The 24106-nt window shown below is 35.1% G+C and overlaps 1 protein-coding gene across 2 annotated transcripts in view; it reads left to right on the top strand.

Moving 5' to 3' along the window:
- The window catches only part of TLK1 (tousled like kinase 1), a 153059-nt gene that overhangs the window by 101273 nt on the left and 27680 nt on the right, over positions 1-24106 (top strand). For both annotated transcript variants that reach the window (XM_036857998.1, XM_036857997.1), the window contains 2 exons: positions 2092-2280; positions 21256-21322. In XM_036857998.1, coding sequence (XP_036713893.1) covers positions 2092-2280; positions 21256-21322 — 256 coding nt within the window. The remainder of the gene's footprint in view (positions 1-2091; positions 2281-21255; positions 21323-24106) is intronic.

Below are 24106 nucleotides of genomic sequence, written 5' to 3'. Positions count from 1 at the left end.
GTTTTAATTCTGTGGATAATAGGGAGCTCTTACAGTGTTATGTGTGGTGTGTGGGGTCAGATTTGAGTTTTAGAAAGGTAGCTGGTGGTGATGTGGGAATAATATTGGAAAGAGCATAGATTGTTGACAGTTCAGATGGAGAAGCATCCAAATGAAAAGTCATAAGGCTTGAGCTAAAATATTAACAGTAGAAATGGAGAGTAGGAAATACAGTTGAGATAGAACTTACAATTTTCGAGTGTTTTTCTGAGCTACTAAACCCAGATCTACAGTTGTCCTGGTAATGAATAAAAGAGAAGTTTATATAATATAACCTTAAATATAAACTAAAAATATGAATTTAAAATATAAACTCTGCCGGTTGTTAAAATTTCTCCATTGAGCTGTCAAAAAAAGTAAAATTGGAGCTTCTGGGTTGGTGAACATGTAGAGATTTGGGGAGGGTATCAGGCTCAGAGCATGGAAACTCCATGTCTTTTCCCCATACCTTGCCCTATGCATCTCTTCCATCTGGCTATTTCTGAGTTGTATCCTTTTATAATAAAGCAGTAATCTAGTTTTTAAAAAATTACTTGCATTTCTTATTACTAATAAGCATTTACTGAGGGCCTACTGTATGTTGTTACATATACATATTTTATATCAAGCAGTTGATATTTATCAGTGTATATCAAGCTATATATCTGTGATATAACCGGAAGTAGTTGGAGGATGAGAAGAGAAATAAATAAAAATTAGTAATATTATATTAATAATCTCTAAAATGTAGGTCATTACTGAATAATCAGGGATTAGATATATATCCATTCCAGTAATTCTTTTCTTTCATTATTTAAGTAGGTTATTGCTGTTTATTTTCATTAATAACATCTTGATTGTACCCGAAACTAGCTTTAAAATTAATTTTTAAATAAATTGAAATTATTTATAACCGCTTCAAGGAGAAAACTGGATTAAAGTCTTATTCTAACTTTGCTATTCTTGAGATTTTTCTCCACCGTTTTACTCTTTTACCTAGGTGATTCTTGATTCTTTCCCTCCTACCATGTTCTGCTACTACCTGGCTAGAACCATAGGACAAGGAAATGTATGTAAAACCAATTCTTCGTCAGCAGAGTAGAAGTTCTCTAGTTCTGGTTTGAATAGGGGTGGGGGAGCAAGGAATTGAAATATTTGACTTGTTCTAAATCTGAGTATCACCACCATGTAGAGTTTAAAATTTTTTCCTAGTGTGGTGAGGTGACCTAAGAGGGAACATAATTATATTAGAACAAGCTTAAGGCGTTGTATGATAGGATGGTTTTAAAAAGCTTCAGTTGGAAGCAGTAATATTTTTACTTATATTAATTGCCCATTTTTCAAAGCCATGTAAATTTTTCTTGCTATTTTCTCTTTATTTATTTATTTATTTTTTGCTATTTTCTCTTTAAAGTGTCAAAATTCCTTCTTTCTTCCTAAATTTCTGAGGTCAATTTTTGTTTCATTTCAAAATATCACCTACCCATTCCCAAAATTTGACAGAGATACATTTAGAAAATAACACTCTATTAAATTCACATTTGTCTTTTGTAAGTTTTTCTTTAAACAGTAAGTAATGAGATGCATGTATAAAACCTACTCTTTAACTCTGTTAATTCTTTTTTTTTTAATAGCTCATTTATTTTATTCAACAAATATTTATTGAATACTTAGCATGTGCCAGTCACTGTGCTGGGCACTAAGGGTACAATAGGGTATAAAATAGTTGTGGTCTCTATTCTCATGGAGTGATTTAGTCTAACCAGACACATTCTGATCAAGTGTCTGTAGGAATATTTGTTAGAAAGGAGGAGGTGGGGAGCTACAAAGTACTATGAAATTATATGTGGCAGCACATCTTTTTCTAGTTCAGGGGGTTTAGGGAAGACCTTATTCAGAAATGAATGTTTCAAATGAGACGTGGACAATGAGAAGGTGTTGGTTCACAAGGGTGGGACCATAAGGTTACAAATTTATATTATATGATTTTTCATGTTTAACTAATGTATTTTCATGTTTTAACTGTGAAAAGTAATGGAAGGTTAATTTTCTTTTACGTTTATTTTTATGCAGGCAACAAGAGTGGGTGAATCAGCAAAGGGAAGATATTGAAAGGCAAAGGAAACTTCTAGCCAAACGCAAACCTCCCACAGCTAATAATTCTCAGGCACCCTCTACCAATTCTGAACCAAAACAAAGGAAAAACAAAGCAGTCAATGGAGCAGAAAATGATCCCTTTGTTAGACCAAATTTACCACAACTGTAAGCCTGCATTTTTAATTTTCCTTTTTTTAAATTGTTGCCAGTGAGCATGAATGTTAGTAATGGATGTTATTTATAAGTAAGTAGTAAAAATCATTATGGCCAGGAAGGAAGGCAGTATTGAAAAAATTTACTTCTAAAATAATAATAAGCCCCCAAATCTGAATTCTACCTAAGTGGAGATTTACTAATCCTCTTTTAAAATGAAGACTTAGGTAGCTAAGAAGAGGCTGGAATCCACTTTTTCTTCCATGTCTGAATGATAGAGTCAGTTATCAGTTTTGATTATTCCAATTCAACATTCCTATTAGTGTTCCTTTTTCTGAGAGAATGTTAAGTAATCTCAACCTATGAAAGCAGCACATTCAGAGGTTATAGGTATTGTTTTTCCCCTTTCTGCTTCTCTTTGTTTTCTAGGTTTTCTGCTTTAATGATGAATTACTTCTTTAAATTTTTATCTTTTTTTTATAAGTTAATTTATTTCTTTATATATTTATTTATTTATTTTTGGCTGTGTTGGGTCTTTGTTGCTGTGAGCGGGCTTTCTCTAGTTGCAGCAAGCGGGGGCTACTCTTCTTTGCAGTGCGCGGGCTTTTCATTGCGGTGGCTTCTCTTGTTGCGGAGCATGGGCTCTAGGTGTGCGGGCTCATAGTTGTGGCTTGCGGGCTCTAGGCGTGCAGGCTCTAGAGCGCAGCCTCAGTAGTTGTGGCGCATGGGCCTAGTTGCTCCGTGGCATGTGGGATCTTCCCGGACCAGGGCTCGAACCCGTGTCCCCTGCATTGGCAGGCAGATTCTTAACCACTGCGCCACCAGGGAAGTCCCTGAATTACTTTTTATAATTCAAAAGTCAAAGACATTTAAAAAAATTGTTATGTGCTTATCATAGGAAATTCAGAAAATATGAAAGAACATAATGAAACAGTACAGACCTTGATCCCGTCCCACAGAGAACACCATTGTTAGAATTTCAGTGTATAGATGCAACCTAATTTATATAATTTTTCTGTTCTATAAGACCTTATATAAGTTTATGTGAGTAGAAAATACATACACACACCCTCCATTTTATATTTAATATGTTTCTCCTTTGTTGAGAAATAATGTTTCATCTATGCTTTGAAGCCCGTCCCCTGCTACATCAGGGACCTCTTCTATTGATACCTCCTTTATTTTACATCTTCAGCCTTTTGCTCTCTACTGGTTCCTTCCTTTTAGAAAACAAAACAAAACAAAAAAATTCTCCCTCAATTTAAATCCCTCCAGTCTCCATATTCTGTCATCTTTATAACTAGGTTTCCAGAAAGACTTGCCTGTGCTTGCAGTCTCTTCTGCCTCACTTTCCAAATCTCTCCTTTCTTAACTGAAATTGTTCTTTTAAAGATTATCTCCTTGATACCATAGACATTTGAATCTTTAACTTGGCAGCATTGGATATTGTTGACTTTTTCCCAAAAGGCTCTTTCTTGCCTTAGTTTTTGAAATAACCTGTTCTCCTAATTTTCATTTTAACTTATCTGGCTACATCTTCTCAGTCTCTTCTTTGGACATCATTTACCTTACCAATTTGTAAAATGTAGGATTTTAAGAATCTGTCCTAGGCCATCTTACTTCTTACTCTATGTATTCTCCTTGAGTATTAGCTACTCCTAGGGTTTCAGTTAGCATGTATATCCTGCTGACATCCAGACTTCTTTCTCCAGCCCACTTCTCTCTATCATCAAATGTTTGTATCTCAGTCTTGAATGTCATATCCTTGCTTAGTTGATATTGGTACTTAAATGCCTCACAAGAGCCTTTAATGCAGCCTGTTCAAAACTGTATTTACTAAACACACAAAATAAAAACTGTTTATTTTTATCTTTCCCATTTCAGTCCCCCCGACACCCCCTCTTTTTCTCTCTCTCTCCACACAGACACCCACCCACACACACGCACACCCCTTGCCACCTCCTGTGTTTTTTCAATTAGTACATGGTACCACCATCCTCGCAGTTCCACATGCCAGAATTCTGGTTGTCACTCATAGCTTTTTGATCAAGATTCCATTTATTTTTCTTAATCCATTTTCATTTTATTTTCCATTAATAAACAGGTGATGATAATCTTATATTTTGAAGTCTAAAATGTACTTCCTTCTTTAAGCCTTTCCTAATTTTTGGAGGGGTTGTTGTAAGTTGGAATTAAATCCTTTGGCTCTTGATATTAAAAAACGACAACAAACGATTTACTTTTCATAAATTAGTAAATTTGTTACTTTAAAAAGGGTAGATGGGTAGATGAGCGATTATACAGGAGAAAGTGTGTGTTAGCTTAACTCCACCCCTGTAGACACCCAATCTTCTAGAGCTCAAATGCGTCCCCTGCCACCTCTTACTTGGGTTCTCTCTCCCCACCCCTACCCACCCCGTCACCTTTCAGCTTTGGTCTAGGCCTTGAATCCATTTTCAACTTGTAGTCAGAATCTTTTTTTCCAAAATAAAAATATGGTCCTTTCTTTTTCTTCCTTGTAAACCTAACATAGCTCTCCATTGCTTGAATGATATCATCCAGAAAGCACTTTTGACTTGGCAGCTTCTGACCTCTCTAGCCTCATCTTTTGGCATTGACCAGTGCCTCCCACTCACCACCAAGTTTATTTGTTTTGGGTTTTTTTACAACAGGTTTTTTATTAACTATCTATTTTAGACATATTAGTGTATATATATATATGTACACCACCAAGTTTTAAACTCGAACCCATTGTCTTAATTTCTGCTCATCTTTTAAATCCCATACTAGATATTTCCTCCTCTTGAGAGCTTTTCCTTGATCTTTGAAGGATAGGAGTTAATTATCACTTTGAGGTATTGCCATAGTGCCCTCTGTGTATTCAGTCACAGCATCATCATTCACTCAGTTAATGACACTAGAAACGTCTTAGATGTTTGCCTTTCCCTTGTTCTCTGTGTCTATTTCCATAACATTTTTGTTGTCAGTCTTCATTACCACTATCTTACTATAGGACCGCATCTCTCTTTTTTTTTTTTTAAACTTAAATTACTGTTTCTTACATATCTCATCATGTCATTTTCAAGTTTAACCTCCTTCACTGGCCTTCAAGATAAAATTCACTCTCATGAAAACCCTTTATAGGCCTTCTTTTTTCTCTCATTCTCCAATGTCTGCCCTATGCATCCTATATTAAACTCTTTCAGGTCTATCTAAATGGACTATGCTTTCTTGTTTCTGTGCTTTTGTACATCTTGTTCCTTGCCTTTCTTTACCTGTCTCATTTTCTATTTATCATTAAAGTCTTGCCTCCAATGCCAATTCCAATAGGAAATCCTCTTTGACCTTTTTTCTTCCCAGTTTCATTCCCATTTCCCCTCAAGTTAGGTGCCTTTTGTACATGCCTGTCGATATTGTAACATTTATCTCACTATTTTATCTCTATACTCCCAATATCTAGTCCAGTTCCTGGCATATGGAAAGTGGTCAGTAAATACTAAATTACAATACATAAGCATTTGATTGAATTTCATTTTCTCCTTCTCAGAAGGCCATTTTTTCTAGTTTGCCACAGGTGTTTTGCTTCCGACTTGTCTTCTAGGGTGCTAACAGCCCTAACTGTAGTTTATTAGTCGTAGACTTGTCTCATTGTCATCCCATTTTACTGCATATGTTGACTTAGAACTTATACTGCTGTGTGTTCCTGGAGTGGCAAATGAAGTAATACTACATGGCAGTTAGATTGCATCCTTATACAAATATAGATTTAAATAGGGAAAAAAGCCACAGAAGCACTTTGATTCATATATATTAATTTGATTTTAGCAGCCATACTTTGCAACTGTCTTCTAAAAACTTCTTTTGAATCCCTGTTTGTGCAGAACATCTAGCATAGTTATTAGAATAGAGATAATGAATTTTTCATTATTTTTCTATCAAGAAATTAATATAGAAAATAAAGTCACTGTTATGTAGTGGTTAGCATTTTAAGCTCTGTAGTCAGACAGATATGGAATCCAGCCCTGACTCCTCCAGGTTGTTTTTTTGGTAAGCTGTTTTACTTCTTAAGGCCTCCATTTCCTTGTGAAAGTACCTACATCATAATGTTGAAAGGATGATATGAGGTGATGCTTATAAAGTACTTGCATGGTTCCTGGCTCTTAACTAATTTTTAACTACCAGCAAGATTCAGTCAAGTTTTTTAGGTAGTAATTTCTCATTTTAGTCACAAAGACTTACTATTCAGAGTAAATAGTTTGCATAGCTAGTATTAGCTATGGATAATGTCTAAATGATCCTTGCTTTAATTGTATATTATTAATACATGTTAATCAAGATTTTTGACTTCATGTTAAATATGTTTTAAATTGTTTTGATTTTATCTGTATATTTTGTGTTTCATGGAGGATGATTGCAAAGTAAACAATAATATTTTACCTTATATTTTATATGAGTGAAGTTTTAGAGGTCACTTTTTTCTCATTTAAAGCTTAAATTTTAACTCAAGATTATATTTTATATAGCATGAAGTTGTTATTTGATTGATCACTTGTTCCTGGTAATTAACATAACTGACTTTTTTAAAGTAATAAGATGTATTTTTAGAGCAGTTTTAGTTTACAACGAAATTGAGCAGAAAGTACGGTTTCCATATACCTGCTGTCCCCACACATGCACAACCTCTACCGCTATCAACATATCCTGCACCAGAGTGGTATATGTGTTACCATTGATGACCCTACATTGACAAGCATTAACACCCAAAGTGTAGTGTACATTGGGATTCGCTTTTGGTGTTGTATATTCTCTGGGTTTTTACAAATGTGTAATTGATTTTTTAAAAATCCTGTCTGAAAAAATCTTTCATTTGTGCATTTAATCCATTTTAATTTCATGTATTTACTTATTTATTAGGGCTTAAATCTCATCTTTCTTCTCATGCTTTCTATTTATCCTGCCTAGTCTCTGTCCTTTTTTCCTTTTTTCTTACCTTTTCTTGGATTGCTTAGTTTTTGTTTGATTCTTTTTCTGTATTAGAAGTATGTTGTGTTTATATACATACATATATATACACACACACCCCTACCTAAAGACATTGTCTTGTATAGTCAGTGTTCATCTAAACTTTACCGATGTATTTATCACTGTTTTGTTCTTCATTTATCCTACATCTCTGATTTTACCTCTAGTAAGATCTTTTTGCCTAAGAATACCCTTTAGAAATAGCCTTTTAGTGTGGGTCTGTTGGTAGTGATGTCTTTCAGTTTTTGTTGGTCTGAAAATAACTATTTTGCCTTCATTCTTGAAATATTTTTACTGGTTTTATTTATTTATTTATTTTTAAAAATTCATTTATTTTGGCTGCGCTGGGTCTTAGTTGGGGCATGCAGGATCTTTAGTTGCAGCATGCGGACTCTTAGTTGCGACATGTGGACTCTTAATCGTGGCATGCAGACTCTTAGCTGTGGCATGCGAACTCTGTAGTTGCAGCATGCATGCAGGATCTAGTTCCCTGACCAGGGATTGAACCCGGGCCCCCTACATTGGGAGTGTGGAGTCTTACCCACTGGACCACCAGGGAAGTCCCTTTACTGGTTTTAGAATTTTAGGTTGGTAGTTATTTGAAGATATTATTTTACTGTCTTCTGACTTAAATTATTACTGTTGACAAGTCAGCTGACTCTGTAGAAAGACAATCTTGAATGGAGCAAAAGCAATATTTAGAGATTAGATAACTGAGAATATTTTAAAACAGATGAGCAAGATGAGTCTATAGATTCATGAAGGCCAGAGAATTCCAAGTAGGATGAATAAAAAGAAATACTCACCCAGACACATGATAATGAAATTTCAGAAAATCAAGGCAAAGAGAAATTCTCAAAAGCAGCCAAAGGGGGAAAAAATATATTAGAAATAAAAGTTAAGAAAGAAAACATTCTAGGCAAATACCATCTGAAAGAAAGCCGTATTATATCAGACACAGTAAGTAAAATTTAAAGCAAAAACAATAACAGGAAATAAGGTGATTGTTTCATAACTATAAAAGTTTAAAATCACTAGGAACATATAGTAATTCTAAATTTGTGTGCATAATAACATACCCTCAAGACAGATAAAAAATTGACAGTACTTTTAGGAGATATGGCCAGATCCACAAATTATAATGGGAGATTTCAACACACACATGTCTTAGTAATAGAACAAGTAGATAAGAATAAAACAATATAAAACAGAACATATAATGTGGGTATAGAAAAATTCAGTGGGATTGACAGACTTGACCTAATGAGCATGTAACCTCCTAACATTTGCAGAATGTATGTTCTTTTTAAACATGGACTTTTATAAAAATTGACCATGTTGGGTCATAAAGCAGGCCTCAGCAAATTTCAAAGGATTGAAAGAGTTTATGTAAGACTGACATTGTTTCTTCCTTAAATGTTTGGTAGAACTCATGGGTGAAACTTAAAGGATTGGAATCGTATGGAATATGTTCTCTGACCACGGTGGAATTAAACTAGAAATCAGAAACAAAAAAGATAGTGCAAAAGTCTCAATGGAAATGAGAAGACATTTTTAGATGAATGATAGTGAAATTGCTACATAGCAAAAATTTGTGAGATAAATCTGAAAGAATATCTAGATGGAAATTTATAGCCTTATATACGTATATAGGAAAAGAAGAAAAACTAAAACTTTATAAACTGAACATCTATTTCAGTAAGTCAGAAGATGAGCAGAATTAACCACAGAAGGAGGAGAAGAAAGAAAAGAGCAGAAATTTTGATACAGGAAACAAACATACAATATAGAGAATCAACCAATCCAAAAAAGGTGTGTGGGGTTTTTTTTGTGGGTGAGGGGGACTAATAAAATTGGAAACAAGAAAGAGAGAAAAGACAACCATTATCAGGAATGAAAAAAGGAATGTTGCTACAGAGTCTACAGGTATTTAAAAGGAAAACAAAATATTGTAAATGACTTAAATTTAAAATTTTTGTGAAATGGTTAAATTTCTAGAAAGATACAACTTAACAAAATTGACACTAGAAGAAACAAAATCAAATAGTTCTGTAACTGTTAAAGAAATCTAACCTGTAATTAAAATCTTTGATCATAGAAAACTCCAGGTACAGAGGACTTCATCTATGAATTCTACCAACCATTTAAGGAAGAAATAGTGCTAATCTTTTAAAAACTTTTGAAGAGTAGCTAAGGCAGAAATACTTCCAACTTATTTTATGTAGGCCAGCACAGTCTTCTCAAAATTCAAGAAAGACTGTACAAGGAAGGAAAGTTATAGTCTAATATTGCCTTTAAAAGTAAATGCAGAAAAAAAAAAAAAAAAGTAAATGCAGGACTTCCCAGGTGGCGCAGTGGTTAAGAATCCACCTGCCAGTGCAGGGGACACGGATTCGATCCCTGGTCCGGGAAGATCCCACATGCTGTGGAGCAGCTAAGCCCGTGCACCACAACTACTGAGCCTGAGCTCTAGAACCCGCGAGCCACAACTACTGAGCCCGCGTGCCACAACTACTGAAGCCCATGTGCCTAGAGTCTGTGCTCCACAACAAGAGAAGCCACCGCAGTGAGGAGCCCGCGCACCACAAGGAAGAGTAGCCCCCGCTCACCGCAACTAGAGAAAGCCTACGCACAGCAATGAAGACCCAATGCAGCCAAAAATAAATTTAAAAATAAATAAATTTTTTTTAAAAAGTAAATGCAAAAATATTAAATAAAATATTAGCAACCCAACAGGTAATATATAAAAATGATAATTTATCAAGACCAAGTTTGATTTATTTCAGGTATGCTAGGTTGGTTTAATATAAGAAAAATCAATGTAATTTTCTACATAAAGGGAAAGATTATATGATCATCTTAATAGATGCCAAAATATATAAAGTTCAGCATTGATCTGTCTTTAAACTCTTAGCAAACAGTAGAAGATAACTTCTTTAATCTACAGTATACATTGGTTTTTCTTTTTGCTTGCACGTCTGCATGCTGTGCTTCTGAGTCACCATGCCCCTGTGTGCCCTCTTTCTTCCTCCTGGCTTCTTTCTGCTGCTCCTGTTTAACCAGGCTTAGATGTTACCTCTTCTGTGCCTTCTCCCAGTTTCCTTCAGATAAAAAATTTTTTTCTTTACACTGTGTACTCATAGCTGTATTATCCAAGATAGTCACTTTATTTTAAGGTCAGCTAATTAGCAATATTAATCCCATTTGATCCTTGGCCTTCAAAAATATTCACAAGTCCCGAGGATTAGGATGTGGCATTTTTGGAAAGTCATTATTCTACCTACACAATCTGCCCTCTGACCCAAGATGCACATCTTTCCCACATGCAAAATCCATTTATCCTATCTGCAAAGTCTCAACTTCATTACAGCCTTAACTCCACATCTAAAAATCTTATCTAAATCTCATCAATTTAAACATTCTAAATCTCATTATCTAAATCAGTTATGAGTGAGACTCTGTGTATAATCCACGCTGAGAACAATTCCTCTTAATCTGTGAACCTCAAGAAACAAGTTATCTCTTCCCAAAATACAGTGATGGGGACAGGCATAGGATAAGAGTTAGAGACATTTTCCATTCAAACAGAAAAATATTAAAGGTGTCACTGATCCCAAGCAGTTTCGAAATCCATCCAGGCAAACTCTGGTTTCAAGGTCTGGTAATAATTTTTCTGTAGCGTGTGGCTCTGCAAGTTTCTGTCCTCTGAGCATTTTTCATGAAGATTTCTTTTTCATGAAGGTTAGCCTGTATTTGTTGCTGAGTAGCTTTTTCAACCAGTTTCTTGTTTGTAGAGTTTTGAGTGTTTGACAGCCTTCCATTTTGTACTCTCTCTGTCCCTTAAACTCCAAGCTGGTAGTGTTTCTGCTGGTATAAAGTTCTCAAGAATCTTGTGGATCTTTCATGTATGACACAAGGATTCACTCCATTAGACAAGAGGATCCTCCATGATTCTTTTCTAGATAATTTCATTGCTATTTTTGGCTTCTGCGGAGAAGGCTAAGAGGATCTATGAGTCACCCACTTCATCTTTTTAAAGACTGTTTATGTGATGAATATCCTGACTTCTCTGGAGTATTAGCAAAAGGTTGTCCAGCTACATCCTCCTTTTTAAGAGCAGCTTTGACCATGAATCTCAATTTTGGTGTATTTTGTACTCTGAACAAGATGAGAATTTCTTAAAACATTAAATCCTGGGGGGTTTTTTGGTTGAACATGTCTCCCCTTCAGTTTACCTCTCTCTTCTTACATTGTAACATAAGCAGTGAGAAGAGACCAGTCCACACCTTCAACACTCTATTTGGAAATCTCCTAAATTCATTTCTTACATGTTTGGCTTTCTGCATAACTATAGGATACAGTTTTGCTAAGCTTCCTTTCATAATAACAAGGATTCCTCCAGTTTTCAGAATATGTTTCTCATTTCCTTCTGAGTTCTCACCAGTGGCACCTCTACTATCTACTGACGGTCCATTCATGACAGTTTAGGTGTTCTCTGAGGTTGTTTGTGTTTTCCGTACTGTGCTCCTCATGGAATTCCTTGCATCCTCACTTGGCAGAGTTGTTAACATTCGTATTTCTGCTAATAGTCCGTTCAAGGCAGTCTAAGGTTATTTTTAAATCATGCTCCTCAAAATTCTCCTAGCCTCTTGCCCACTGCCCAATTCCAAAGCCGCTTCCACATTTTTAGGTGTTTATTATCGGAACATCCCATTTCCAGGTACCAAGATCTGTAGTAGTTTCCTACTGCTGCTGTAACAAATTACCACCAATTCAGTGAGTTCAAACGACACAGATTTATTATCTTACAGTTTTGGAGATCACAAATCCAAAATGGGTCTCCCTGGGCTAAAGTCAGGGTGTTGTCAGGGCTGTGTTACTTTAGAAGAGAACCCATTTCCTTGCCGTTTCCAGCTTCTAGAGGCCCTGCTTGGTTCGTGATCCCCTTCCATCTGCAAGCCAGCAGTAGCAAGTCAAGTCTTTCTCATGTTATGTCACTGTGATTCTGAGATGTCTGGCCTTCTCTCTGCATTTAAGGCCTCTTGTAATTACATCCCCAAAGGGTAATCCAGAATAAATCCCTATTTCATTTATTTAAGATTTTTTTGATGTGGACCATTTTTAAAGTCTTTATTGAATTTGTTACAGTGTTGCTTCTGTTTTATGTTTTGGCTTTTTGGCCGCGAGGCATATGGGATCTTAGCTCCCTGACCAGGGATTGAACCTGCACCCTCTGCATTGGAAGGTGAAGTCTTAACCACTGGACCACCAGGGAAGTCCCTAAATCCCTATTTTAAAGTCAGCTAATTAGCAACTTTAATTCCATCTGCTACTTTAATTCTCCTTTGCTGTGTAACTTAGCGTACTCACATGTCTAAGGATTAGGAGGTGGACATCTTTATGGGGCCATTACTCTACACACCACACTGGCACTTGGTGTAAGTCGTTAGTTCTCAATTCAGTTTTTATTCTATTGTGAACATTGGGCTCTTCAGAAGCAGACTAGTTTCATCCTTCCCACACACCCCCGTTTCTTTTTCCCAGTGATACTTAAAAAAAAAAAAATTTGAGGTGAAATTTGTATAACATACAAGTAGCCACTTAAAAGCATACAGTTCAGTGGCATTTAGTGCGTTCACAATGTTATGGAACCACAACCTCCCTTTAGTTTCAAAACATTTTATTCACCCAGAACACCTAATGCCCATTAATTAATCACTCCCCATTCCTCCCTCCCTACATCCTCCTGGTAACAAATAATCTGCTTTCTCTATGTTTGTTTTCTCTACGTCTGTTTGCCTCTTCTGGATACTTCATTAAAAAGAATCATACAGTATGTGTCTATCCTTATGGCAGTACCACACTCTTTTGATGAATATAACTTTGTTTTAATTTTTGAAATAGGAAGTGTAAGTCCTCTAACTTTTTCTTTTTCAATATTGTTTTGTCTGTTTGAGGACCCTTGCATTTCCATATGAATTTAAGAATCAGCTTTCCTATTTTAGTAAAATGGGTGACGTGTATTTTGATCAGGATTACATTGGGTCTGTGGATCACTTTGGGGAGGATTGCCCTCGTAACAATAGTAAGTCTTCTAATCCATGAACACAGAAGTCCTTTCATTTAATTAGTATGCTTTCATTTCTTTAGCAATATTTTGTAGTTTTTAGTGTGCAAGTCACCCTGAGTTAAATTTATTCCTGCGTATTTTATTCTTTTGGATTCTATTATAAATTGAATTGTATTCTTTTTTTTTTTTTTTAATAGTTTTACTTTTTTTTTTTTTATTTGGTTGTGCCGGGTCTTATTTATTTATTTATATTTTATTTTTGGCTGTGTTGGGTCTTCATCTCTGTGCGAGGGCTTTCTCTAGTTGCGGCAAGCGGGGGCCACTCTTCATCGCGGTGCGCGGGCCTCTTCACTATCGCGGCCTCGCTTGTTGCGGAGCACAGGCTCCAGACGCGCAGGCTCAGTAGTTGTGGTTCACGGGCCTAGTTGCTCCGCACCATGTGGGATCTTCCCAGACCAGGGCTCGAACCCATGTCCCCTGCATTAGCAGGCAGATTCTCAACCACTGCGCCACCAGGGAAGCCCTGAATTGTATTCTTAATATCTTTTTTAGATTGTTCAATTGCTGGTGTATACAAACACGTCTGATTTTTTTAAAATCATTTTATTTATTTATTTATTGGGCTGCGTTGGGTCTTCATTGCTGCGTGCGGGCTTTCTCTAGTTGCGGCGAGCAGGGGCTACTCTTCGTTGTGGTGCACCGGGCTTCTCATTGTGGTGGCTTCTCTTGTTGTGGAGCATGGGCCCTAGAGTGCGGGAGCTTCAGTAGTCGTGGCACACGGGCTTAGTTGCTCCGCGGCATGTGGGATCTTCCCCGACCAGGGCTTGAACCCATGTCCCCTGCATTGGCAGGCGGATTCTTAACCACTGCACCACCAGGGAAGCCCAACACATCTGCTTTTTGTGTGTTGATCTCATACCCTGGAACTTTGCTGAATTTATTAGCTCTTGTTCATTTTTTGAGATTTTCTACATACAGAGTTAAATCATCTGTGAAGAGAAATAGTTTTGGTTCTTCCTTTCAAATTTCAGTGCATTTTATTTCTTTTTCTTACTTAACTCCTCTGGTAGGACTTCCAGTACAATATTGAACAGCAGTGGTGAAAGCATTCTTGTCTTGTTCCTGACCTTATGGGGAAAGCTTTCATTCTTTCACCATTGAGTATGATGTTAGTTGTGGTTTTTTAAATAAACGCCCTTTATCATGTTAAGGAAGTTTTCTTCTATTTCTAGTTTCTAGTTTTCTAGAAAACTAGAAAAAAACTAGAAACTTCTATTTTTTTTTTTTTTTTTTTAGGGCTCTTTAAAGGCAGAGTAGTCTCATCGGCTTCCTCCCTCATTTAAAAAAATCTAATCTTCAACATGTGGTTCATAGTTAAATGTTCAATAAAGGTTTGCTAAATTGTACAAATAAATGGGCTTGATACTTTTTTTTTTCCTAAGTGCCTCTAACAGTTTGTTTACCAGAGCTTGTATTCCTTAACTCTGAGGCTTCAGGGTAGTTTCCTGCTTAAACAGAACTTCTTTAAAGAATTGAATATCAAATTTCTTTGAAATATGTATTCCTTGTTTTCTGTTATTTCTACGGTTACTTCTGCAGACATCCTACATTTCTATTAAACTCTTGTAAAACAATTTTTGAATTAAAAATAAAATTCTCATTCATTCATACTCACTGTGGCAGGTTATCAGGGGTTAAGTTTTATGTTTGAGTTTTACATTTCTTGGCTTTTTTAATAGTTTTACATTAATCTACTGAACAGCTTTATTTAAGAGCTTTAGCATACTCCTAATACATGTACTTAAATGTGTAATAAAATATTAATATTCAGCCTATAATAGCAGATATGATTCATATACGGAGGGACTGGACTTTATCTTTGCACTCTCTGTGATTAAGAGATTTGCTAAGTAATTTAAGCAACTGACTTGTTTAAGGGGGTGGATGTTTCTTAAGCATCTTAAAAAGCACATCATAAAATAAATTGACGTGGCAATTAAGTCATTAAAATTAATATTTTCCTAGCTTAGCTCTTTTCATATATGTAATAAAATCCGGTTTCTTTAAAGAAGATCATCCTCAATTAATTGTATCTAAATACATTTACATTTTATCTAAAAGTATTTTTCATTAATGGAAGTAGACAACAGAAATATCTAAAACGCTAATACATGTCAGGTACTTTCTGATAGGGAAGTGCAAAGAAATGTAAGAAATGTCTCTTGCTGTTTGGGGGTTTGCATTCTGTTTGGTGAGACAGAAATAGGAATTCTTAAACTGGTATCTTTGAACTCCAAAATTATGTATATGTGAAATTTTCTGGAGAGAGTGTTTATAAATTCCTTTAGGTTATTTTTATTTTTTATTTATTTATTTATTTTCACACACACACACACACACACACACACACACACTGTATTTTATTTTTACAAGAGATAAATAAACTGACACCAAGCATTGTAAATGGATGACCACAACAAAAGCAACAATGATTGCAATTACCAAACACGAAACACAATCATACTATGTCATAATATTGACATTCAGTCCAGTAATCCTCCATTGTAACAGCTCCTTTACTTTGCATTGAAAATTGATTTGTATATTTTTTGCCTATGAATCCTTGTGGGATTTTTTTTTTTATTATTCAAACAGAAAGTCACAAAAATTATAATCATCCTCATCAGTTCACTCAGTCCCATGTAATTAATTCTTTTTTTTCATCTTGATCTTTTGTTAGCACTTTTATGAATTCATCAGTTTTCCATTAGAGTTCTGAAAATGCTTATTCATTCAGTTCCACAGTATAGTCAGTTACCAGAAACCTGTACTTGTCAGAGTCTTTTCCATGAATTCCTTGAAGATGAAACCCTTTTATAGAAACATTTTTGCAAAAGCATTAGAGTACACCCAGAACTGTCTGTAAGTGACAAAAGACTTAAAAATGACCACGGTTAAAGATTTCATGAAAGTTCATAATAATGCAATTGACAAGGAAATTTCGTTATTTCTGAGATATACGTTTTAAAGTAATAACTAGAATTATGACTTATAACATTATACCAGAACATATAAGATTTTTAGAAATTTCATGTAATGTCTGAAACATTATATTAACATATTTCCATACAAATAACCCAAAGAAAGTTTAGTATTAGTTGTTTTTGTTTGTTTGTTTTATACTGCAGGTTCTTATTAGTCACCAATTTTATACACATCAGTGTGTACATGTCAATCCCAATCGCCCAATTCAGCACACCGCCATCCCCACCCCACTGCGGTTTTCCCCCTTTGGTGTCCATATGTTTGTTCTCTACATCTGTGTCTCAACTTCTGCCCTGCAAACCTGTTCATCTGTACCATTTTTCTAGGTTCCACATACATGCGTTAATATACGATACTTGCTTTTCTCTTTCTGACTTACTTCACTCTGTATGACAGTCTCTAGATCCATCCACGTCTCAACAAATGACTCAATTTCGTTCCTTTATATGGCTGAGTAATATTCCATTGTATATATGTACCACAACTTCTTTATCCATTCGTCTGTTGATGGGCATTTAGGTTGCTTCCATGACCTGGCTATTGTAAATAGTGCTGCAATGAACATTCGGGTGCATGTGTCTTTTTGAATTACGGTTTTCTCTGGGTATATGCCCAGCAGTGGGATTGCTGGATCATATGGTAATTCTATTTTTAGTTTTTTAAGGAACCTCCATACTGTTCTCCATAGTGGCTGTATCAATTTACATTCCCACCAACAGTGCAGGAGGGTTCCCTTTTCTCCACACCCTCTCCAGCATTTGTTGTTTGTAGATTTTCTGATGATGCCCATTCTAAGTGGTGTGAGGTGATACCTCATTGTAGTTTTGATTTGCATTTCTCTAATAATTAGTGATGTTGAGCAGTTTTTCATGTGCTTCTTGGCCATCTGTATGTCTTCTTTGGAGAAATGTCTATTTAGGTCTTCTGCCCATTTTTTGATTGGGTTGGTTGTTTCTTTAATATTGAGCTGCATGAGCTGTTTATATATTTTGGAGATTAATCCTTTGTCCGTTGATTCGTTTGCAGATATTTTCTCCCATTCTGAGGGTTGTCTTTTCGTCTTGTTTATGGTTTCCTTTGCTGTGCAAAAGCTTTGAAGTTTCATTAGGTCCCATTTGTTTATTTTTGTTTTTATTTCCATTACTCTAGGAGGTGGATCAAAAAAGATCTTGCTGTGATTTATGTCAAAGAGTGTTCTTCCTATGTTTTCCTCTCAGAGTTTTATAGTGTCATGTCTTACATTTAGGTCTCAAATCCATTTTGAGTTTATTTTTGTGTATGGTGTTAGGGAGTGTTCTAATTTCATTCTTTTACATGTAGCTGTCCAGTTTTCCCAGCACCACTTATTGAAGAGACTCTCTTTTCTCCAGTATATATCTTTGCCTCCTTTGTCATAGATTAGTTGACCTTAGGTACGTGGGTTTATCTCTGGGCTTTCTATCTTGTTCCATTGATCTATGTTCCTGTTTTTGTGCCAGTACCATATTGTCTTGATTACTGTAGCTTTGTAGTATAGTCTGAAGTCAGAGAATCTGATTCCTCCCGCTCTGTTTTTTTCCCTCAAGACTGCTTTGGCTATTCGGGGTCTTTTGTTTCTCCATACAAATTTTAAGATGATTTATTTTTTTTATTTATTATTTTTTTAAAGGAAAGAGGTCTTTATTTATTTGTTTATTTATTTTTGGCTGCATTAGGTCTTCGTTACTGTGTACGGGCTTTCTCTAGTTGCAGCGAGCGGGGGCTACTCTTCCTTGGGGTGCGTGGGCCTCTCATTGTGGTGGCTTCTCTTGTTGCGGAGTACGGGCTCTAGGCGTGCAGGCTTCAGTAGTTGTGGCACGCAGGCTCCGTAGTTGTGGCTCGCGAGCTCTAGAGCGCAGGCTCAGTAGTTGTGGCGCACGGGCTTAGTTGCTCTGCGGCATGCGGGATCTTCCCAGACCAGAGATCGAACCCGTGCCCCCCCTTCATTGGCAGGTGGAGTCTTAACCACTGCGCCACCAGGCAAGTCCCTAGGTTATTTTTAGATATCCAGGATTGCAAAATGGTAAGTCACTGCCCAAGAAAGTCAGTAGCCCAGTATTTAATACTGTCTGTGAAATCTGCTTATTGATGCTTTAAAACCAAGCAGAGAGAAATTAATATATATATATATACATACATAACTTTTTACTGTTTATTTGAAGTTTTATCGTAGTAATAATCAAAATGCAGTAAGGAAATAGCAAAGTTCTGCTGCTGCTGCTGCTGCTGCTGCTGAAAGTTACCAACCATTAACCTTTAGTGAGAATTGTATGTGTTTCATATTAGGATTAGACCTATAAAATAATGCTCTGAGGTCAAAGCTTTTGAAATCAATGAAGTATCACTATACTAAGTAAATTAGGGAAGGGAGTATTTGTGTGCATTTGCTTTAGCTATAGGGATGTGGATGATTTATATTTGAACCACAGCACAAACATATTAACAACTGGAACTAAATGCTAGTAAATAGCAAATATGCATTACCTTATACTACAAGGTTAACCAAACAGTATTCAACAAACTAAGTCATCATGGAGTTAATTGACATTGATTTATTATTAACTCAGAAGAAAAGTAGCTATTGAAAACTACTACCAACTCAAGACAACAAAATATCTTCCCTCCAAATTGCAGAAATTCCCAGCCATCTGTGTGTGTAGTAGCTGTACAGTTTTGCATGATAGCCAAACTTCTTTGTTTAGAATACAGTATCAAAAATTTTAGGAAACTAAGTTAGTCATATGAATTTTAATTTATGAATACTAAATTTAGCTATACTTTAACTCAGTAAAAACCAAACTATAGAATTGTATTTTATTCCTGTATAGAAACAAACAAAATATTTACATATTTTTAAAAAATTAGTTCTGAGCCCATCCTATGGTCTACCAGTGGGCCTAAAACCATATTTTAAGAATAGGAAGTTATGATATTGTTATACAGGTGATTTCCATTGGTGGCATATATGCCAATCCAGAAGCTATTTGCCAAAATTCCTATGGCTTTACTTCACTGGGCTAGTTGAGATATTATCGATTTTAGTTTTCAAACCTCATTTTTTAAAAATATCACCTTACCCCCTTCTTCTTTCATTCCATCTGCGTGAATGTTTCACATTCACAATGCAGCATTTAGTTCTCTGAATTTAAGCAGCCGCTGCAACTATACTGCTATATTCAGTATAATAAAATCCAGTGGTTGTATTAACCTAAGACTGGGTAGAGAGATTTAATTTTAAATGTTTATTTTTTCACTCTTAAGATATTTCTAATGGAATGCTAACTGAATTTCTTGGAGGTTTTTTGTTGTTTCATTTGAATACCCTTTCCTTAGAATTAGTAAATTTAATAGCATCTAGCTAAAGGGAAATAGCATTTATACTGAATGTTGCTGAGGGGCCTGCACCAAGCATAAATAAGTCATACTTGGGTTAGGAGCTTAACCAAATACACCCAGAACACATAAGTAAACAAACAAGGGCTTGAATGTGATAGATAAAAGCAATTTTTTCAATATTGGTGTATGAAATGGAAGTTGTTTTGTTGGTGAGTGGTTTTTTTTTCTCTTTCTTTCACTTTAATGATACAGAATCATTTTTTCTTAGGAAATGTTATAATATGTATATGTCTTGTTATGGTTCTACATACATTAAGCTACAGTTGAACCCTGAACAACATGAGGGTTGGGGCTCCACCCCTCCCACAGTTGAAAATTGAGCACATAACTTTACAGCTGGCCTCTGTATCTGCAGTTCCGCATCCACAGATTCAGCCAGCTACAGATCATGTAGTACTGTAATATGTATTTATTTTTTAAAATCTTAGTATAAGTGGACCTTCATGGCTCAAACCCTTGTTGTTCAAGGGTTAGCTGCAATTATTTTTCAAATTTATATAGGAATATTTGAAATTAATAATAAAACAACCATAAAGTACTTTCAAGTCTTATGTCTGTTTATATTTATTAATAATTTGGTGGTTTGACTATAGTTTTAGCATCCCTATATCTCACTTATTCACTAGCACATGGAAGCAGAGAAGGGAAAAATGTCTTAGTTTCGTTCTTTCTTTTTTTAAACCAGTGCCCAAATTGGACTGATTCCCTTTGCAGTGATTTCCCAGTACTCTTAAAGTGAAATGAAATTCTTTGCTTGGTCTAAAAGTCCGTACAGAAGCTGCCCCCCTGCTTTACGTCTTTTGCTGACAGCCTCTTTGACTATGTTCTGACACTTGCATTTTTTCCTCTTCTCATATATCAACCTGTATCCATCTTAGTGTCTTTGTACTTGTTTTAACCTATGTCTAGAACATACTCCCCTAGGTCCTTTTTGATATTTAGATCAAGATTACCTCCCTAAAACTCAGTGCAAGTTAGTGTAATACAGTCATTATCGCACCACCCTTTCTAATTTTCTTCATAACACTTAATGTTATTTGGGATTATTTTATTTCTGGACTAAGTTGTTTCTCTTCTGCTTTCTTACCCCCACTATGGAGTGTAAGTTCAAACCAGAGTGTAAGGAGAAACTGTCTTTTTCATTGTATCCTTAAGATCTAAATTCTAGAATATCACTTGATTCATGGTACTCATTAAATAGTTGTTGAATTTATGAATCAGTCAATTGTTCCATCTGTAAGTATTAGATGTATTCTGAAGAATACCTTCAATAAGATGTATTCTGAGGAATACTTTTGGCTTATGTATTTTGGGCTGAAAGTTGTCAGCATTTTAGTATTTCCACTTGATTAATTTTATCTTATTTTTTGTTGGTTGTTAATAAGAAATAATAAGTGTTAATCTTAATATCTAGAATTACAATTTCATTTTGACAGGTTGACTTTGGCAGAATATCATGAACAGGAAGAAATTTTCAAACTTAGACTAGGACATCTCAAAAAGGTATGTGAAGCATATGCTGGATTTTTTAGTTTACCAGAGGTTGTGGAAAGTTGTGTTATAAGTTTCTTATTGAAGAAGTCAAAACTTAAGAGAGAAAGCACCCAAATTAAAAACTTTGGACCAAAAAAGAGGGGCATTAAAGATGAATTTTTATGTCGAATATATTAAAATAACATTCCTTTACCTTGTGGCAACTTAGAGACATTTGAGATGCTGATGATACCATGTCCCTGTAATGGAGGAATGATTCCTGGCCAGACCTTCAGGTTCTTACGATTACTCTGTTAAATGCTATCTTTTTGTAAAAAAATGCTTTATTTTTAAGATGAAACGTAAGATTCCATATTGTTTGTGTCCATTTCATAATAAATTGAAATAAGTATAAATTAATAACAAACATGTTTCTTTGGCTTAACTTTGAAGATATTGAATGCTCAATTAAGTGTTTCAATTAAAATATGTACATTGGCAAATTTAGAAGAACCTGATCATCAGTAATAATACGAAATGATATAATTTAGAAAAACATTGCTATATGTTATTAGTAAATTTTTATAATGTGTAGCTTTGTACTTGTTTGTAAACTCTGAAATTGTAATCAGTTCATTGTTTTTTAGTTCAAACCACTTCAAAGAAATAATAGAGTAGATTTTCCCCCTCAAAATGAAGTTACCGACAGATATAAAATTCTTTTCCTTTGATCCAATTTTTTAATTCTGCTTTCTGCTTGTCACGTTACTTACGTTTTTTTAATAGGCTGAATAATAGCTAAACCTGAGTTAGTGAACTAATTGAAGATAGTATCTATGAAGTCATCTCCCTGGGGTAGGGTAAGGTAGGCCAGAGAAACCCATCCTTGCAGCAGCCGCCGTCTCACTGTAGATGTCTTTGTTTTTGGAATGTTATCACCGTGCTTCAGATCCCTGCCATTTAACTACAGGGAACAGAAAAAAATTATATTTTGTGTACATATGTATGTGTGTATATGTATATACACACATATATAGATATGTGTGTGTAATTTGTGTTAGTGTTCTTTACTATGTCATATCTGTCTATGCCCCTGCTCAGAAAAGTTTCAACCTAAACTACTTGAACAGTAAATTCTAAAATGATTTATTCTGCTCTGTTTTGTTTTTGTATTCTGTTGTAATTATTCACATTTCTCTTGCTCTTTGGTATGAGTACGCAACTTCAGTCTGTTTTGTATCCGATGGAGTTGTAATGGGACTACAGAAGGGAAGAGGGGATTTTGTAGTTAAGAATTAGTACAAGTATTTGTCTGCCCACCTATGCTATATTGATAATAAATTCATAGAGACCTGTGTTTGATGTCCCATATAAAGATTTATCAATTATTTTCTAACCAGCCTCTCATGATAATGGGATACTAAAGAATATAATTAACTGGAGGGTTATTATTTTCACATATAATAGTAAATTTCAAATTACTCTTTCTAATGATGAGATTTTACATGTGTTTTATTTTATGAAAACTTATTATAAAATCTGAAATTATAAAGCAGTTTAATTAGCAATCAGCTATTTGTATTACAAAAACACTTAAAAGGATTCAGAGGAGGGTTTGTTTTTATTTTTGGTTGGTGGGTGGGTGGTTGATTTTAAAGCTTTCCTGGTACATTGAAAATATTTCATTTCTCTGAAACACTTCTATTTTGTAAGTGAGGTACATATACTTAAATGTCTAGATATTATATAAACAGTTGTAAGCTGTTGTAGATTACTACACCTTTTCTTCTAACCTCCATATTATCTTCTTTCCCAGTGGTTGACTTCTCCATTTTTTGTATTTACTCATTCTTTCTAATAATTGTCCCCTCCATAATCTTTTTCCTATTTTATTTTTTTTTTTTCAGCTTTTATCAAATTTACTGAGCAGTTTTAGATTTCTAACTTTATCTTCTTCTTAACCAATTTACAACATTACTTTTCTTTGATCTCCATCATGGAATATTTTGGGAGAGTGGATGAATTAATGCTGAAATATACTATCATGTCTTGAATTCTCACGTTTTCTTCTGAAAGACTATTTTGGGTGAGGAGAATGAATGCATTATGAAGAAAGTTGCTAGTAGTACACACAGAGGACAAAACTGAGTAAGTAGTGTCACCTTAGAGCACAAATAAATAGCAGTTGTCTACTTACCACTGGGTATTAATTTTTGAGTCGTACAATTTAAAAATAATAATCATTCAGTTACATGTGTTAAAAATAAGTTATTTGGCATTCTAAAGCACAGTTGGAAAGTAGGGCATTAAAAATAGGTCATTTTGTTTTCTAAAACACAGGTAGATTGGACACTTTTAACACATAGAGAGCAAGCTTGAGTTGAAAGAAAAGATGTTATCACCTCTATCTTAAGCCAACATGAACTATATACCCTGACATGTAACTATATAGCTTCTACCATAGGCTGGATCTGATCTGTGAGTATTTGGTGTCCATGTAACCTGCATAGGAATTAATCATGTGACCTACATCAGCTTAGGGTTTAGATATGGAGCCCAGCATACTCCTGCATTAGCAAAGGTGACTCTCACTCTCCCTTTAATAAAAACTCTTGAAGTTAAATGGAATTATTAGATTAAATTTGTTGACACCAAAGGAAAAAATGTCCATCACTGACGAAACCCATACCATTTGGACATAGGAGACTAGAAGGCCTATTTACTTTTTCTTGAGATAAATAATTTATGATGTGCATTGTATTTCATAAAGATAATCATAATAATTGAATAGAGAAGCTGAAATATGAGAAAGTA

The sequence above is a fragment of the Balaenoptera musculus genome, chromosome 7 (genome assembly GCF_009873245.2).
Source record: "Balaenoptera musculus isolate JJ_BM4_2016_0621 chromosome 7, mBalMus1.pri.v3, whole genome shotgun sequence".
NCBI classification, from domain to species: Eukaryota; Metazoa; Chordata; class Mammalia; order Artiodactyla; family Balaenopteridae; genus Balaenoptera; species Balaenoptera musculus.
The sequence above is the reverse complement of the archived record's forward strand: the minus strand, read 5'-3'. Positions and strand labels throughout refer to the sequence as shown.